Source organism: Ambystoma mexicanum, chromosome 4p (genome assembly GCF_040938575.1).
Source record: "Ambystoma mexicanum isolate Mex_15411 chromosome 4p, UKY_AmexF1_1, whole genome shotgun sequence".
In the NCBI taxonomy this organism is placed as follows: Eukaryota; Metazoa; Chordata; class Amphibia; order Caudata; family Ambystomatidae; genus Ambystoma; species Ambystoma mexicanum.
The window spans coordinates 249,099,766-249,119,301 of record NC_090927.1 but is presented as its reverse complement, the minus strand read 5'-3'; the positions used below and the strand labels follow the sequence as shown (position 1 = coordinate 249,119,301).

Genomic DNA, 19,536 nt, shown 5'->3' with positions numbered 1-19,536 from the left:
GAGCACAGACAGCACTTGGCTGATTCAAAGGAATTAGATTCCAGGAAACTAGCTAAGGCTTCTGACTTGTGGGTTGCCAACAGGGCTACTCACAAGGACTCTGGGGTAACTCAGAAAAAGGATGAGGGGAAACAGCCAAAAAATGACTCCATAGAGAATTCTAATAATTCCAATCCCAAAGAGGGCCCCAAACAAAACAATAAGGGTAAGCCACAAGGGAAACCACATCAGAGTACCCTCTGGTGGTAAACCAGGAGGTCAGAGCAAGTCACCAATCCAGAAAACATTTGGTAAATGCTATGTTTGTAGCTCGCCTGACCATGTGAAAGGAGATCCCAGATGTAAGGGTAAACCTTCAGGGGTCCAGCTTGTCTCCTTAGCCTTCGCTCCAGAGGAGGAAGTACAAATGGCAAGTGGAAACTTTCTACTACTGGCTGATGAACCCATTGGAGTCTCAGCCAGTGTTTCTTTAGTGTCTCTGGGTCTGTGGGAACAACACAATTTAGATGTCTATAACTCTATCCCAGATAATACTAAAGAGTATTATAAGGACAGTGTCCAGGTGAATGGTCAGGAGACTCCTGCCATTAGGGACACTGGGCCAGCATAACTGTGGTGGACACATCTTTTTTTCAGGCTGAGGATGTTGCTAAGGCACCCAAACACCTCACCAAGATAGCTGGAGGGCCTGTGCAGATGTTTCCCCACATACCAGTTCTCATCCAGTGTAATGACATGACTTTGAAGATACCTGTCAGCATACAAAGTGAGGTACCAGGAAGGGTTCTGTTGGGTAATGACCTGAAGACTCTTGGAGTAGTGTCACATACCCCCAGACCTCCTAGTAAAAGGTTACTGGAGCTCACCAGACCTGCAAGGGAGAGAACCATGAGAGGTACTCCCCAGGAGATGATGAAGAAAGATATCACTCCTACTCCACTGGAGTTACAACTTGCTATCACTGAACAAAAAGAAGCAAAGGGGAAACCCAGGACTTCCAGGAAACAACCAACAGCAAGCACTCCAGTGCTTCCAACAAGGACTTCCCCTAGGTTGTTCAAAGTTACACCTCCAGCTGAGGCTGAGAGGGAGGTACAACCCTGTATGGTTGAGCTAGACTCTGAAGAAGAGCTAGTGGAAGGCCAAGAACTCATTGGAGATCTGGATCCTGTTGACCATCCTGAGATGCAGTCTTTACTGGCAGAAGGTGGACCCAACAGGGCAGACTTCAGTAAGGGACAGAGAGAATGTCCAACTCTGGAAGGTCTTCGCCAACAGGCAACTTCTCAGGCTGATGGGCAAGAGCCTGGGAAGTATAGGTTGCACTGGGAAGATGGCCTCTTCTACATTGAACCAACTGAGTCTGCACCTGGAGACTACAAGCGGCTTGTAGTACCTCAAGAAAACAGACAACAGTTCTTGCAACTGGCCCATGAGATCCCTTTGGCTGGTCACTTGAGTTTCAAGAAGACAAAGGAAAGGCTCTCACTCTACTTTTATTGGCCAAAGATGGGGACTGAGGTAGATACATTTTGCAAGAGCTGCCATACCTGCCAGACTTCTGGTAAGGTTGGGTCCAAGAATGTGGCACCTCTAGTGCCTCTCCCAGCTGTGGGAGTCCCATTTGAGAGGGTAGGGATTGACATTGTTGGTCCCCTTGATCCCCCAACCTCCTCAGGCAACAGGTGTATCCTTGTTGTAGTAGACCATGCTACTAGGTACCCTGAGGCAATTCCTATGAGGACTGTTACAGCTCAGGCTGTGGCTAAGACCCCCTCCTTGGTATTTATACCAGGGTTGGGTTTCCTAAAGAAGTAATCTCTGACAGGGGGTCAAATTGTATGTCCCACTACATGAAAGCCATGTGGAAAACCTGTGGAGTTACTTACAAGTTCTCTACCGCCTATCACCCTCAGACAAATGGGTTGGTAGAAAGGTTCAACAGAACCATGAAGAGCATGATAGGTGCTTTAGAAGATCCCCTTAAAAGAAAGTGGTACCTTCTATTGCCATGCCTTCTCTTTGCTTATAGAGAAGTCCCTCAGGAGGGAGTAGGTTATTCTCCCTTTGAACTTCTTTATGGCCATCCAGTCAGAGGTCCATTGGCCCTGATTAAGGAGGGGTTGGAGAGTTCTCCTTCCCTCAAGCCAGTCAGAGTGACTGACTATGTGATAGGTCTCCGGAGGAGAATGTCACAAATGATGGCAGAAGCTAGTAATAACCTGAAAGCTGGACAAGCTTTGGTCAAGGATTGGCATGACCAAAAGGCTAACATGGTTGAGTTCACTCAAGACCAGCTAGTTCTAGTTATGATCCCAACAAGGCACAGGGCCTTGCAAGATAAATGGATGGGACCCTTCAATGTTGTGGGTAAACTTGGAGAGGTGAACTATCTGGTGGACTTGGGCAATCTCAAGGAGGCTCCCAGAGTCTTCCACACCAACCGACTAAAGGCGTATGTCTCCAGGCCTGAAGTAAGAGCCTTGCTTCTAGCTTCAACAGAAGAGGAAGAAGAGAGTGAAGCTCTCTCTGATCTCCTCAGAGGCTTACCCTTGGACGAAAAGATTGAAGGAGTAAATGTCTCTTCAAATCTGACCCCTGAGCAACAAGATGAGTGCAAAGCTATGTTAAATCAGTTTGCCTCTCTGTTCTCACTTTCACCAGGCTTGACCACTTGGGGACAGCATGATATACTCACTGGTGACTTTCTGCCAGTCAAAAGCAGAGGATATAGAATGTCAGAAAATGTAATGATCCACATCAAAGGGGAGGTCAAGAAGATGCTTGATCTCGGGGTAATAGAGCCCTCTACTAGTCCATGGTCTACCCCAGTTGTGTTAGTACCAAAGGCAGGATCCAAAGAATTTAGATTCTGTGTGGATTATAGAGCTCTTAATGCAGTCATCAAGACTGATGCCCACCCTTTGCCAAGGACAGATGAGTTGGTGGATAGACTTGGTTCAGCCAAGTTCCTCAGCACATTTGACCTTACGTCAGGCTATTGGCAAATAGCCCTGACAGACCATGCTAAGGAGAAAACTGCATTCTCTACCCAGTCGGCTTATACCAATTTAAGGTTATGCCTTTTGGATTGAAGAATGCACCTGCAACATTCCAAAGGATGGTAAATCAGGTCCTGGCTGGTATGGAGGACTTCTGCATGGCATACTTGGATGACATTGCAGTATTCAGCCAATCCTGGGAAGAGCATGTTAACCACCTAGGACATGTTTTGCAGGCTCTTGGACAGGCCAATCTGACCATAAAGGCAAGTAAATGCCAAATTGGTCAGAGTAAGTTGGTCTACCTTGGGCATGAGGTAGGAGGTGGAGAAATAAGGCCTTTGCTCAGTAAGATTGAATCTGTGCAAAATTGGACAACACCTAGTACTCAAACCCAGGTGAGAGCCTTCCTAGGCCTCACTGGGTATTACAGGAATTTCATAGAGAACTATGGCTTCTCCACTGAATGTAATCTCCTCTCCAAAATTCCCTAAGAAGGTCAAATGGAAAAAGGAATGCAATCAGGCCTTTGAAAACCTGAAGAAAGCTCTTTGCCAAGCACCAGTATTGAGAGCTCCTGACTATCACCAACCTTTCATTGTGCAGACAGATGCTTCTAATGTAGGTATAGGTGCAGTCCTTAGCCAACTGGATGAGAAAGGTAGGGAGCACCCCATTTGCTTCATCAGCAGAAAGCTGAAGGATCCTGAGACAAGGTGGGCAACTATTGAAAGAGAATGTTGTGCTATTGTGTGGGCACTGAAGAAGTTTAGGCCATACTTGTATGGTTCTACTTTTGTCATTCAGACTGACCATCAACCCTTGAGATGGTTGATACAAATGAAAGGGGAAAATCCAAAACTATTGAGATGGTCAATCTGTCTGCAAGGGTTTGATTTCACCATTGAGCACAGGTCAGGGTGTCACCACCAAAATGCTGATGGTCTCTCTAGGATGTATGTCATCGACTAGAGGTATGAGATTCATTCAGGAGTGGATTAAATCCTCCTGTCCCTTAGTCTGGGGGGGCGAGTGTTAGGGAGAGTTCTCTGTAAGGCTAATTTCCCAAACCTAGTGAGTCCCCCAGCAGCTTTGCTGGATTTTTCGGGTTTATTGTTTTCTCCTGCTAAGAGTAAGACTCTTTTTCTCCCACTCTTAGGGCCTTATTACACGTTGTGCAGTAAGGGAATAACGGTACCGGTAAGCGATTACCGGTACCGCTAAATTCCCTAGCTAATTACGACCCGGACTTGCCGCTTTTAGCGGAACCCGTAAGTACGGTGCCACTAATAGCGACAAGTCCGTGGGCGCGCGCGACCCAGACCGGAAATAGCGGCATGGCACTAATTGCACGGCATCACAAGCCATGCGGACATGGCAATAGCGGCACGGTAAAGACCCAAAACCCCTTACCGCATGGCGCTAATACCGGCATCGCAAACCACCGGTTAAGAGACCTGAGCAGTGTTCCCACCTGCCACAGGTGGACACATCCAGCACAGGTGGAGGCAATGGAGACTTGCAGCACAAAAGAGCACACCACACCCCTTCCCACACACCTTCCCACACCAAAATGGTTCCAATACTGGCAGCATTACATGGGCTGGAGGACACGATTGCAGTGTGGCAGCACCAACAACAGGCAGCACAGAGGAGACACAGGAGGTGGAGGAGGAGTAGCAGTAGGGCAAGTCAGGTGTAGCAAGCACCTCCAGGGCACCCAGAAATACCACAGAGCCAGCCACCAATACCCAGGATCCAAGCCACTCCATTTAACAAAACACCTGAGCACATACATACCCCGTACCGTCTGCACCGGGATACCATCACCAGCATCATGGATAAGATACATGACGACAGCGTGAGCCTCATAGACATGCAATCCCCCCTCTACTGAAGGTGGTGACTGTGCTCCACTTCCTGGCCACAGGCTCCTAGCAGCATACTGTGTGGCAGATGCATGGCATCTCACAACCAGTATTCCCATGCACTCCGAACCAGGTACACAATGCCCTCCTGAAGCTTGCACATGTACACATATTCCTGCCACGGACTGTCCAGGAGATCGCAAACACCAAAGTTGGCATCTATTCACTTGCAACCATCCCAAGTAGCATCGGGGCCATCAACTGTACCCGTGTGGAATTGGTGGTCCCACATCACAATGAAGTAGTCCACTGAAACAGAAAACAAATCCACTCCATCATTTTCTGAATGGCATGTGACGCAAACAAGATAATCACACATTGTTGCTCCAGACATCTCGGCTCAACCCATGATTCAATGGTCCCGTAGAACTCAACCATACCACGCAACATGGAGCGACAAGCCGGCCAACGATCGTGGCAACTTGGTGATTAGCAGGGCATGTACATGGCGGTGTGATTGGGGGTGGGGAGAGAACCATACACCAACTGGGAGTTGACTGTCGTGCGTGGGACAAATGGTCATACAGATACGCCAATGTCCATCGGGGAACGCCACAATGTACTCAAGAAGGCCCCACATGAAATGTGAAGCTGCACAACATTGAATACAGTCCAACTTTCGAAAGGTTACACATCCATCCACACCCACATTTCACATCATGCCACACCACATAATACACAAATCAGCAACATGCCGTCAAGACCAGTCATACAGAATTTGGGCAGCACAACATCAATACAGCAATGTGCCCTAGAATGCATGCAAAGGGATCACCCCTAGCCATAGCATCTGACCACAAACCCATAGCACCACTGAAGTGATGCTTCACAGCATAGCAACATGGATGTTTGAATGGCAGTACACTGGCATTGCGGTACTAAATTTGCCTGGGCCCAAGGACACCTGAGACCTGCCTCACCCAGTAAATTTCTATTACTGTCGGAGGCATGATTCGGGCATGTCGACTTGCATGGTCGAGCTCAGCTTTGCACATTGCAGTCACACAGATCGTCTGCATGCATGCTGTCAGTTGTGATTTCCAATCACAATGCAAAGACGATTTGTGTGACATGTACAGGCCGCACCAGAGGTGGTCGGTAACAGGTACCCATTCTTTACCCCATACAGGCAAAGCCGGTTATCCCATGAAGAGGTGGCTCCTAACCCCTGTATGGAGCCCACAGAACCAGCAGGAAGAGGACAACAATATTGCACATACCGGCGTAGTGATGGAGCAAACACACAGCTCTGGTGCCTAAGCGTGCCGGGTGAGGCTCTCCTGTACGGCCATGACAAAGTGCCGAAGATAACCATGGCATGTGTGATGCAGCACAAAATGTGCATCAGACGGAATGTGCCTATGCCACCTGACATGCAACCACCAGATGAGGATGATGTGGATGGTGATGAGGATGGTTGAAATGGCCCGCCAGGACATGCAAGAGGCGATGGCCAGGAGGGACACGATGTGCATCAGCATCTGATGTATCAGATTCCATGAGATACAAGGGAAAACTATTATGGATGGAGATGGGTATTGTTGCCCTGATGCATGTGGTGAGTCCCACAAAGAACCATCTCCCCAATACAGTACACATACACAATGATGAAGACCAAGCCTGTGTTTCAACTTCTCAACAGTGTATTGTGAACAAAATTCAAACAAAAAGTGCATGGCCCCAACTGTGCAAATGACCACCCCCCCTCCCCCCACAACACTCCCAAAAACACCCTTACCCCCTCCCCCCACAACACTCCCAAAAACACCCTTACCCCCCTCCCCCCACAACACTCCCAAAAACACCCTTACCCCCTCCCCCCACAACACTCCCAAAAACACCCTTATCCCCCTCCCCCCACAACACTCCCAAAACACCCTTACCCCCCTCCCCCCACAACACCCCCATTTGAGCCTCATAGTGTGTACGTGTCCTTCTCCACATGTGCAACCTAGTCCTTGCTGGCCCTAATTCTCAGTGCCTCCTCCGCCATCGGGTGGTTGGAATGTGGTGCGCCTCAGGTTGCGCAGAGAGCGGCGCAGGGGGCTTGTTTGCCGGGAACTGCCAGAGGAGGAGGTGCCCGGTTGATCCTGTGTTGTGTGTGGGCATTGGCGCTCAATCGCGTCCGCTATACGGATCACGGCCTACCTGAGTTGGGCCATTTCATTGCAAATCCTGTTCATGCAGGCCTCCATGCCCTCCCTTGTCTGCCTTGCATACATACAGTGGTCCTCCCTCAGACGGGCTGCCTCGACCACATGCTGCCCTACCAGCCCAGTGATCTCTGCCTGCCTCTGGCTGATGGATGCAAGGTCATGTTGCGTGCTACGAGCAGGAAGGATGACTGCTGCGCCTTGGTCCATGCCTCTGGCATCAGGTGAGGACACCTGGGGGCTCCATGCTCTTTCCACGGTGTGGGTGGCTGATCCTCCATGGCTACCTGACCCTGATGACAACCTTGGGCTTGCCTCAATGGAGCGTGTTGGGCTGGGGGTCTGGCTTCGATCCACAATGTCAAGTGCTTCCTCCTCATCCGAAAGTGGTGCAGTGGCTGCTGCCTCACCAGTTGAACTGGTGGCAGCAGAGTGCGTGCCCTCCGTGCTGATTTCACATGCAATGGGACACACTGCCGTGGGTGCAGCAATGGCAGCAGCCATGGTCTCAGGCTGCGTGGAACTTGTGCTCCTGCTGCCTTTGTCCCTCTGCTGCTGGACACTCCTCCCGGTTACCCTTGAGGTGGTGGCGGTGTCCCCTGTCGCATCTCTCCTGGGCTTTTTTTTTTTTTTTATTATTTTGTCATAGCTGATTACATCAACTTTTCAAAATCAATACAGTTTATATATCATAACAAAGTAAATACATGAGAAACAGAGAAGGATGTAAAAGGGGAAAAGTTACAACTTTAGATATATGGATGTTGATAATAAAAATGATGTTTGGAGCAATTCAATATCTAAAACACTCATATGAGTAAATAAAATAATCATTATTACAAACAGACCAAGAAACTAAAATAACCATCCCTAAAGACAGAAGACCAATTGTTACTATAGAGTTCTAAGTTTAGAAACGTTCATCTTAATAGTGAGTCCATTCAGCATACTTATAACAGTATCTCATCAGATAAGACATTTTCCAAAAAGTGCACAATAGCCTTCATGACTGAAAATCTGGTGCTCTTAAATAAAATACTCCAAATCTCGTTTTCATCCTTCTCCATGTACAAACTCAAGAGATTTTTACAATGTTTCTGACGGATATCATACAAATATGGGCATGACACAATTAGGTGTTGGAGCGTTTCTTTCGCACATCGATTTTTACAAAAGCGGCAAAAGTTAAAATCTGCATGGATAATTTTGCGCCTGGCCATAATCTCTCTCGTCAACCATAGATTCAACCTCATTCGTAATGGGCATTTCAGGAGATAACCAGCTGCTTGTCCTAGGCGTTTGGGACCAAAAAGGTTGGGCACGAAATCTTTGTAATTTGCACATGACTAATGATTTGTAATCCAATCCCAGCAGAAGAATCTTTGCTTTGCACCAATTGGGTTATCTATAAGGAATTGCAAAGAGATGTTAGCTCCAGCTAATGTGTCCAATACCAGATTTCTCCATTTCGTTGGGAAGGGCGCAGAAGACCCAGATATCTGGCGAGCCACTGTACTTAGGATGTTATTATTAGTAATTCCAAGCAGACTTTTCCGAAAAAAGCACACATTCTCCATTTCACTCTACTATGCAGGGAATTCAGACCCAATTCAAATCTTAATATGGGCAGAGGTACGCAGTTTGGGAGTCGCAAAACCCTTTTCCAGAAAGTAGCCTCAAGCCTGTTCCATGAGTTGTCATTGGAGTATAATTTTGACTCCGCGCCATAAAGCAGAATGGGCACTACCTTTTGTTCATAGAACATCAAAATATGTTTCAGCGTAAATTTCCCATATTTGTATACAAGAATTTTGGCTTGCGATATCAGACTCAACAGTTTTGTATCTAGAATGTGTGAAAATGCGACATCAGTGGCAGTATTTTGAATGACAACGCCCAAATACTTATAGTCCGAAACAATTTCCATGGTTTGTTGTTGTTGCAAGAACCACGGCCCATTATAAGTTCTGCATTTCCCATGAGGCTTGCAGATCATAATCTGAGATTTGGTCAGATTAATTGTGAGATGGTTTGACTCTGCATAATGCGAAAGGGCAGTCAGCAAATTTTGCAAACCCTTCGGAGTCTGGGAAACCAAAACCAGGTCGTCTGCATAGAGCATCCACGGAATGCGTTGGCCAATCAACTTCGGAGCGTCTGCAGTAATGCCAAGGAAGGATAGGCCCAAATCTAATATAAAAAGATTGAACAATGTAGATGCCAATATACATCCCTGCTTGAGTCCGACAGACGTCGGAAAAGGTACAGATAAAAGGCCTTCACGTGTGAGTCGAACACGCATAGAAGTATTCGTGTGAAGTTGAATAATTAGGGCCACCAGAGAACTAGGGCAGCCAAACGCTTTTAATTTATTAAAGAGCAGGATCCGATCTATAGAGTCGAATGCTGACCGGAAATCTATGAATGCAAAAAATAGAGTTTGTTTCCTGGTTACATATTGGGCTTTCAGCATATTGATGGTAATGTTAGGAATTGTCCCCAAACCACTGACAAAGCCCGATTGAAGAGGGTCCCGTCTCAGGTGGTTCTTAGTCCACTCATTTAATTCTCGTAAGATGAGTCGACAAAAAATCTTTCCCGAGACATCCAATAATGAGATGGGTCTATAACTTGTCGGGCATGCACGATCGCCCTTCTTATAGATCGGAATGAGAATAGACTGCCTCCATGATATGGGAATTTTTTGGGATTTATTAACTGTTTCAAACATGAGAGATAGTATATCAGCCCAGATATCCGGGAATTGCTTTAGGTGCATGTTAGATAGGCCATCCGGGCCAGGGGCCCTGGAATTACTGGCCTGTCTAATTAAATGCACTATATCTTCTTTAACAAAGCATAGATTGAATGTGGTATCAAACTTTGTAAGTGAGGCAGATGAGAATGTTTGCGGACTGGTAAATAGGTCAGAATAATAACGTACCCACGTATCCTCTGAAACATCGTTTGTCTGAATTGCGACTTGATGACCTGATGTTGTTTGATTTATAATGTGCCACGATCGGGACAAATTTTTAGATGCCAAGGATATTAGCATATTGTCCCCATCATTTTGGTACAGTTTAGCTTTCATGCCTCTTACCCAATTTCTATAGGTCGTTTGTATCCGCAGAAGAGCAGCCTGGCGTAATTCTGGGGAAAGTTTACGAACCTTTCTTTTTTCAGCCCGAACTATAGATTTTTTGAGTTTAACTTCATTATTGGGAATGTGCAAGTGCGGTGTTTGTTTTTGTTTATGCATAGTAGAACATGGTGAAAAGAGCTGCATTAAGTCATAATAAACGCCATCAGACAAAGTATCACTCAGAATATTATTTGTTAGTTGGGCATGGTAACACGATCTAAAAGCTTTTAGGGAGTGTTCCGACCACGTTAAGCGGTTTCTAGCCGGATTCACTTCATAGGTCCCTTTAAGATAAACCGGTTGAGGCTTAGTGATCATTTTGTTATAACAGCAAGTTGTGTGCAGAATGTTATGATCACTTGCATTTGATTCTATTACGCAAAAATCTAGGACCAAATTTAGCATCTGCTCATTGACATAGGTAAAATCAATGATCCCAAAACTATTGGCCCGATGCCATGTTGGTCTTGGTGGAATATCGTGAGAAAGGGCACCATTTAGCATGTAAAGATTACGTGATTTGATAAACGTTAACCACATGTCCAGGCGTTTTTGTTCCGATTTGAGGTGAGGCCCCAAACAGTGTAAATTTAAGTCCCCTGCTAAATAGATCAAGTCAACATGCCCATCCAACATGATTAAATCAAAAGCATGTGCCAGAGATTCAAAGAAACTGTCATCAGAAATGCCCATAGGATTCCAATAGATGTTAATGACAGCACATGCGAAGCTCCCTCCCTTCAATCTAGATATTTGTATAAACTCATTCGGACAAAACCATGGGGAAATTTTTAGACCAGAGGATTGTTTAACGGCGGTTAGCAGGCCAGAAGTTGGGCGTCACACACGATGTTTCACTGCCGGAACTAAGCAGACATCATAATTGTCCCAGGACGGAACGCTGGTCAGCCAAGATTCTTGGAGCAGAATTATATCATAGTTCAACTCAGGCTGAGTATGGTTATTGATTAAATGTCGATTCCCTTTGGTATTCCAACTAACAAAATGGAGATTAGATGGTGCAAGGATCGAATGCTATCCTTGCTTGGGCTGACAATGACAACTGCATGACTGTACTGGCCGATCTTGGGATCCACTTCTTTGTTGGTTTAGAGGTGGCACAGCACGTGTAGAAGAACTATCTAATATGTCTAAGGTTGGAAGCAGTGTAAAGCCAAGGTCAGTAATTTGGGATTTCGCAGCCCAAATAGTATTTAGTACCACCCTTGAATTGATCCACAGATTTACCAAAGATTGATTAGAGGAATCTGGAAATTCGACAAGTTCAATGTCTACAGTTCCTATGTCATCGAGGTCCGGGATTTCACGAAAAATCGACAGTACGGACACCCGATTTAGGTTATACTGTTTAGCAGGTAGAGGCTGACAGCTGAGAGTCAAAGAGTGAATCGCCGAGCGTTTGAAACGGGTGGCAGTAGATTTTTGTTTGGCTGGTAATGATAGTTCATTGGGTTTTTTGCATGCTCCATTGTCTATGTTTGGAGTAGAAACTGTTTGAGAGGCAATAGAAGCCTCCAAAAACTTAGTGAAAGTTGCCTGCAGAAGGCGTTCCATATCACCAGAGAAAGCTGGGTTGGACACAGGTACCTCTGACCTGAGAGCTTTTGTAGGATTCGCCTTCCGTGCAGATTGTAGAAAATTAGTGGCGAGGGCCTCCGACACATCAGGTGAGCTTGGTTTTTTTAATATCGATACTACTGCAGGCGCAGGCTCCTGCGCAGTGGCTGGTGCATCCTGCAGAAAAGTTAATTTTTTTGTGACCGATTTCGAAGCTAAATATTCGTCAACGGCCCTGCGTATTTCTTTACGACGCTGTTCGTCGGCCCCTAGGTTCTGAATTGCAGGGGGTTTACAAGTAGAGCCAGTTGCTATTGGGCTGGGCCTACCAAAATCATCACTAGACATTGTGGTCCCACTTAGTTCGGTAGGGATATTTTGAGAGAGCTGATTTGCTGCAGTAATCAGTTTATTTAAAGGACTATAGGCCAGAGCTGGGTCAGAGGGAGCCGGCTGTATTTTTGCTTTTTTTATTTGATTTTGTAAAGCATATTTTTTTGTGATAGCTTTTGATGCTGCTATAGTAGGGGTGGCTGAAGCTGATAGCCTCCTAATAAAAGCTTTGGCTTGCGAAGATTGGCGAGAGCCCGCTTTGATATTTTTTGTTTTCTTTGTCTGTGTTTGCAAAGAATTTTTAGTACTGGAATTCTTGGCATTTTTAGTCCCAAATAAAGCATACGAGGGAATCTTATGTGGATCAATTTTTGGCTCATGTTCCATTTCCACATGGTCCAATATAGGCTCCAATATATACGGTATGGGCTGAAACTCTTGGACAGTAGGTTCAATTACCGATACAGTCTGTGTAGAGACAGACTGTTTAACAATTATTGGTACATTCAAATTAGTCAGATTTTCTAATCTATTAGAGATTACAAGTTGATTCATGAATATCTGGTCAAACTGATTCGAATGAGCCTCCGCCTTTACAACCAAGACTTCGAAGAGTTTGGCCAGAGCTAAAATAGCGTTGTTCATAGATGTGAGTGCAATGCTCGTATTTACAGTCCGGGAATCATTGGGACGCATATCAATAGGGGCTTTTCCAGTTGCCTTTCTGGGGGTAGGAGCAGTAAAGGAAGGGTTTGCAACTGAATCAACGGGACTAGCGTTCGTAAAAAGCGCAGGAGACTTGGATACATTTTCTGAAATCATGTGAGGAAATGCAGCAGAGGAGTTGATCTCCAAGTCAATGACAGGAATATCCTGAGACACAGAATCCACCGGTGAAATAGAAATTGATGTATCATTTACAGTTATAACAGACACGTTACAGGCTTCGGGCGGAGGTGCGACAGCACCAGTAAGTACATTCGTGAGTATAACACTATCGGTGAGTGAAACATTTTCTTTAGCAAAATTGACAGATGGACCGGACACTGTCATTGATTTATAGAACTCACCAATTCGACCTTCCCCCACATGAGCCGAAGACATTTCTTTGTCAATTACATTTTTTTCACATGTGTTGCTACTCACAGGATGGCCGTGCGAGAAGATTTTCGGATCCAGAGGCTCTAATGCTGGTTGTTCCAAAGAAATCCCTACGGGCTTTCCAATTGGTAGAATTGCGTGACCAACACGACTTGGGTCCTTGCAAAAGGGGCGAATGTCCATTCCATGGAGAGGCTCCGCTCCACTCTGTCTCGTACATCTGGCACTTGTACGCGGCGTGGAGCTGAGGCGAGATCTTTTTATGTTAACAGAAGAAGGAGATTTAGAGCAGCTGGCGCCATTAGATCTATGTAAGGCAGTTCCACCGGCATACCAGTCTTTAGGGAATTTAGATTTCGTTTCATAGTTGAAACGAGCTATAAATTGAATAGTAAGTGGCCAACCACAGACAGTCAATATTAATAATTGACAGTGGCCCTCATTACGACCCTGGCGGAATTCGCGGTGCTAAATGCACCGCGGAGCACGGCGGAAAGCTGCCGATAGCGCCATGGGGGTTGGCGGATTTTCCACCCCATGCCGACCTTGGCGGAGCGGTAAATCCCCAATCCCCATTTTGCCCTTCCCCATTCCCATTCTTGCCCCATAGGGTATAATGGGAGTGGGGAAGGCGTTAATTACGCCACCGTAAAGTACGGTGGCGTAATTAACAACGAGGTCCCTTAGCGCCATGGATTTCTCCGCCCGGTAAAACCAGGCGGAGAAAGGCTCCATGGCGCTACGGGAACTCGTAGTAGGGCGGACGGGTCCGCCACGATTACCGCTGGCGGTAACCCACTCCGCCAGGGTCGTAATGAGGGCCAGTGTATATAAGGAGCTTTGGCCGCTTGCCGCGGTGAGCGCGGCGAAGCGGCAAAGCGGGACTTAGACCGGGACTTCGCCGGTGCGCGCGCGCAGTGCGCGCGCGAGTCTCGTTAAATAGCTCCGCCCAAAGGAAAGGTGAGCGAAGCAGTGCCTACAAAAAAAACATGAACATATTAAGAAAGAGTCCAGCAATATCCAGTTTGTTGAATATAGCTAAGTATGTCTCTGTATGTGATCACCTTCTGGTTGCCGTAGTGCTGGAAATTAGGCAGTTCGGTTTTTCGGCAGGATTCACGGGTAGAAAAGTCACAGGAGACAGCAGCAGTAGCAGCGTCCACCAGCGGCAAAGCGGGACTTAGACCGGGACTTCGCCGGTGCGTGCGCGAGTCTCGTTAAATAGCTCCGCCCAAAGGAAAGGTGAGCGAAGCAGTGCCTTCTGGTTGCCGTAGTGCTGGAAATTAGGCAGTTCGGTTTTTCGGCAGGATTCACGGGTAGAAAAGTCACAGGAGACAGCAGCAGTAGCCTGGGCTTTTTTGTAAATGGGGGAGCAGGTGTCGCAGTGTGTGGGTCCTCAGTTTCTGTCTGTGATCCTGTAGGGGTGAGAAATGGGGAATATCATCGTTTATGGTTCTACCTGCCTTATGCTGAATGTTAACGTCATGCCGCTCTATGCATTGGGGCCTCTTTATTGTGGATTCCGGTAATGGGGATGTCAGGTGGGTCATGCATGAATGTGTCTGTGTTGCACGTGTATGTGGTGATGCATGCATGTATGTCTGTGGCTGGATCCATCGCATGAATATGGACACATATTTGGGGGGCCCCTCACACTTCACTGTGCATTTTTTGATGTATACACTCACCTCCATCGGATGAAGTGGCCACACCATGCTCCATTTCTCCAACACCCTCTATCGATTCCACTCCAATTGTGGATGCGCGGGTCTCCTCCCACTCACGGAGTTTCAGAGGTGAATCGCCACCTCCTGTGCCCATTGCCAGCTTGCGGTTCACTGACAGTATATTTCTGACACGGAGCCGGAGGTCGTCCCACCTCTCACGGCAGTCCTTGACTGTGCGGGTGGTGGTGGCCTTCTTTTTGAGGATGGTCTCCCGCTGCATGTCATTGCTGAAGACTACATTTGCATTTGCCGCTAGTGTCTCAGTGAGCATGATCAGCTCCTCATCGCTGAATTTTTCCTTACGTTGGCGATCAGCAGCTTTTTTTACGGCCTTGGGCATCTTTGGGCTATCCGGGATGGATTTGTGTCTGAGTTACCTTGAAAGGGGTCCTGGATGTGGAGGATGGCAATGGATTGTGTTTTTGAAGATGGCCGCCGTGCTCTTTCCCGTTCCTGTGCGATGACGCTATTTCTGGTTCCGCATTTTAACGGTGACCGCTAATGGCGTAATTTGCATGCAGCGTGAAGGCGGAGGTGCTATTAGCACTTTAGTCGAAGCCGGTAATGGACTTTTTGGGGACTTTTACGGCATGGCGGTAGGGCCATTACCGGCATGGCACTATGCTTGTATCCGTGTACTCGTAATAGTACGCAATTAGTGGCCTCTTGCGAGGGCAGAGACGCAAATAACGCCATGCCGGTAAATGGCTTCATTTACCGCACAACGTGTAATGAGGCCCTTAGACATGATTTGAGGTGTTCCTTTGACTTTGTATGTGTTTTATGGGCTATGGGGTCCTTTACCCCATAGGGCTTCTTGTGTTTTTGGTATGCGGGTTACACAGCACCCTCCGTGCAGTAACCCAGGGGTGTCGTAGCGACCCCCAAACATAGACTCCATACCCTGGGACTGACTACTGTCTCCCAGGGCATGTAATGTCATCATTGGCTTTACTAGTCTTCAAATTGTGAACAGAACCAGTACAAACCATCATATTGTGGACGTACTGGTCGGGGCAATTCGATTGCACCGGGGTCTGTTGTTCGAGGGGGCACTGTCCAGTCTTTGGCTGGTGGCAGTGGATACAACTTTTTATATTCGACCGCCAATATATTCCTATGGGATTTTCCCATTGTTCGAGGCTACCACTTTTTAATATAGCCTCGAACATACCACCGGTTTATTAAATTAATATAAATTAATATAAATTCACAGGTTGGTATCTTTTGCCGAAACTCGGTTCCAAAATGGCGTTTGTGTTCGCTTCTGTGACTCCAACCCAAGTCGAGCACTTTGTTCCACTTTTTGGCGGGCTTCTCCACAGAAGCCTTCAAAAGTGGTGCCACTCTGTCTGGGTACCACAGGGGATGTGGGAGGGGGTTTAGGCACCCTGGACTGAGTTGCCTTGGCAACTCAAGGCGCACTCTGGTGTGATTGGCCCAGTGGTGAGCCGCCCGGCTCACCACTTAGCATGTTTGAGTGACAGCTAGGACTGATGAATGGGGGTTTTCTGCATAAAAGCAGGGCTTTGGGGACTGGAACTTCAGAAGTCACCACAGGACCTAAAGAATCCGAGGAGGGAGAAGCCGAGCCAACCAGCAACCATGACACCACCGGTGGAGCCCTGCTGAACCGTCTCACCACTTTTCCCGACGACAGAGGAGATCTCCAGTTCGAAGAGCCTTCTTCCTTTGACTGGTGGGGATAACCAGTTTGCCCATCTTTTCGCCTTCCTGGATCATCTCGTGGCTGCCTTGCCTGTGCCAAGCACCCCGGCAACTGGTATACCACGATTTACCACTACCGCGAATAAAAGGGTATTACCTTTAACCAGAGAACTCCGCGGCTGGTTTCTTCCCTGGCAGCTGGTTTCTTCCCTTAATCTTTCCTCCACGTCGAGACCTCCTCTTCCTCTGGACGAGACACCGACTTGCACCCGCTGCCAGGAACAACTGCCCCCGCTGGAGCGTTCTTCCCATTTCAGGGACTGTGTCCCGCCTGGCTTCCCTTGCGACAGATTGTTCGGGGTGACAGTAAATCCTCGACTTTCTAACCTGGGTTAGCCTGGGGCCTGTTAACTAACTTTTCCTGACTTGATCTCATCTTTTTTTTAACTATCTACAAAGTCTCTTTGGGCATAAACCCACTGTGTGATCCTGGACAAATTTCGCTTGCTCGCTCTAAGAGTGGGCCTGGCATTTGAACTTCCTTGCTCTCCATTAGACTTTGCCTAACCTGCCTCACTGTGGTTCTTTTAAAAGTATTGAAATTGTGTGCTTTCATAACTCTGCCTTTTCCCTCCCTTTTTTTATAACTTATTAGAGTGCGATCTTAGGTTAAGCGCTGACCTCTGTCTGAAAATAAGTGGTGTTTCTCACTAAGACTTGTCTAATAAGTAATCGGGGTTGTATATCTATAATAGTGACTGTGTGTTGAATTTACTTACCTCTTTTTGTGCTAGTGTAATTTACAAGTGTGTCTTTAAATAAATAATTAAGTACTTTTACACCAAAGCTCTGGTCAGTGTTTGCTTGTGCTACTGTATCTCTGTACCTATTGTGTATACTCTATATACTGTCTAACTCTTTTTGAGAGAAGTCTGGCTGCTCAGCCACAGCTACCAGCTAAATCTAGGTGGTACAGACTGCTACCAATTGGGTTTACTGCCAACACCTTTAGTCTTAAGCCTTTTGCAGTAGTCCCTAAGGGAACTGCACAGGTTTCTGCCTAACAGTGTCCCAAAACAAAGTACAGTATTATACGAAAATGCACATTTATGATACTGTGCTTCCATTGAATTGGTCATTTAAAAAAGATCCAACTGGGGACATATTAGATGCAATGGCATTTTTACAGTGCAACCTGTTCTCCATGTTCAACAGTGTCCTGACCAAATATGTGATCTGGGTTTCAAGTTCCTACTCTCCAGTAGTGATAATGACTTGGCTTCATGTGACGGTGAGTGGTGAATTGGCCAGGAAAAAAAACGGGCATTAAATCATAGGGGTCAAGTAGAGACAAATAGTCCACATATCACTGATGCTCACCCCCAATCTCTTGTTTCTCTCTTCATTCTTTTGATTTATCCCTCATAAAAGCATGTTATTAGCATGTAACTAATATCTTTGTTAAATCATTGAAATAAGAAATGTAGCATTGGTGATGAGGCTTGTATTCAGCAGGGGAAAGTGCTCTAACTGCGTGTCCCTTAAGGCTCTGCCAATGAAGTGCATCTAAAGGCGGATGTGTACGCGAGTCGTGATAACATGTGTATTTTGGACAGGGCTATCAGGTAGAGGTGCTTCGACCCATGTTGAATGACAAAGAGACACCTTGTGGCGAAATGGCAGACAGACTCTCAAACGGCTCTGTTAGTGGTGTAGAGGAGCTATTGTGAACCCAAAATACGGGTCCCATTTGCAGACCTTTTTAGGTGATATTTATTTATTTATTTATAATGCTGACAGCCCGCCGGAATCAGGGCACAGACGATAAGACAAGGACAGATGATAAAAACAAACAATGGTCACAGGACAGATATGTGCAAATGTCACTCTAGGGTGACAAATAATCTTTTCCTGTCTGTTTTCTTCTCTCACCTTTAGCTGGTAACGCTCTTGTAAGAGGGACATTTCAAGTTTAGTAATTGAGAGAGGAACATTGTGCAAAAGCTTTGCATTCAAGACTAGCCGAGTGCGAGCTAGTAGTAAACCCACCAAGACTAAAAGGCTTTTTCTTTTAATAGTGAAATAATGTTTTTCTCACCATTGAGTGTTCTATCCTTGACAGGACTGTGGTTAAAGTTGCATTTCCGAACCCATGCTTCTGCACTTGCCGCAGCATGTTCGCTCCAGGTCTGAGTGAAGAGACACATATAATGACATTCTTTGGTAATGGTTATGGTAATGTTTATTTATAAAGCGCCTATACACAAGTCAAGTGTTTCAAGGCCCTCAAAGAAAGGTGGGAACAAGGGGAAAGACATCAGTCGAATCACAGCCCTTGAAATTCTGAGACGATAATAGTCTGTACAGGCAGAGTAAGTGCATATAATATATTTATAGTTCAGACACAGCATATAGGCCTGGCAGTGACTCTGCAGTTTTACCAAGTGCAAATAAGGGGTTAAGACAGGGGAGAGCACACAGACGATCTTCCGTCACCGTACATTCGGATCGTGCAAGTGCACAGATGGATACAGGGAGGAGGGGGTACACGTGCAACCAGTCGGTGGAATCTAGGGTAAGCGCAGAAAGAGCCACTCTGTTGGGTCATTTCTCAAGTGCAGTGAGGGTGGGGCGAGTGCAGGGCCCTGAGGCAAGTGCGCAAGAGGGCTGGCGGTTGGTGCCCAGGACGGTGTTCATGTAATATTTTGAAAGTAATAAGACAGATCCCAAAGCTCAGCGGAATGTGTTTGTCTGTGTAGCAGAAGATAGTGGCTTAACAGTGGTCTTTCATTACATCATTGCATTAAATCCATTTAAAAAGAACTTGGTGGCATAGATAAAAAAGAGTTAAAGCTACACCCCCCTGCAAGAACAATTGCATTCATTACGTGTAATGTCAAT

The 19,536-nt window shown here is 46.5% G+C and overlaps 1 protein-coding gene across 1 annotated transcript in view; it reads right to left on the bottom strand.

The window, feature by feature from the left end:
• The window catches only part of LOC138453174 (cysteine-rich venom protein-like), a 242,167-nt gene that overhangs the window by 168,125 nt on the left and 54,506 nt on the right, over positions 1–19,536 (bottom strand). Inside the window, exon 4 of the mRNA XM_069605768.1 lies at positions 18,734–18,824. Coding sequence (XP_069461869.1) covers positions 18,734–18,824 — 91 coding nt within the window. The remainder of the gene's footprint in view (positions 1–18,733; positions 18,825–19,536) is intronic.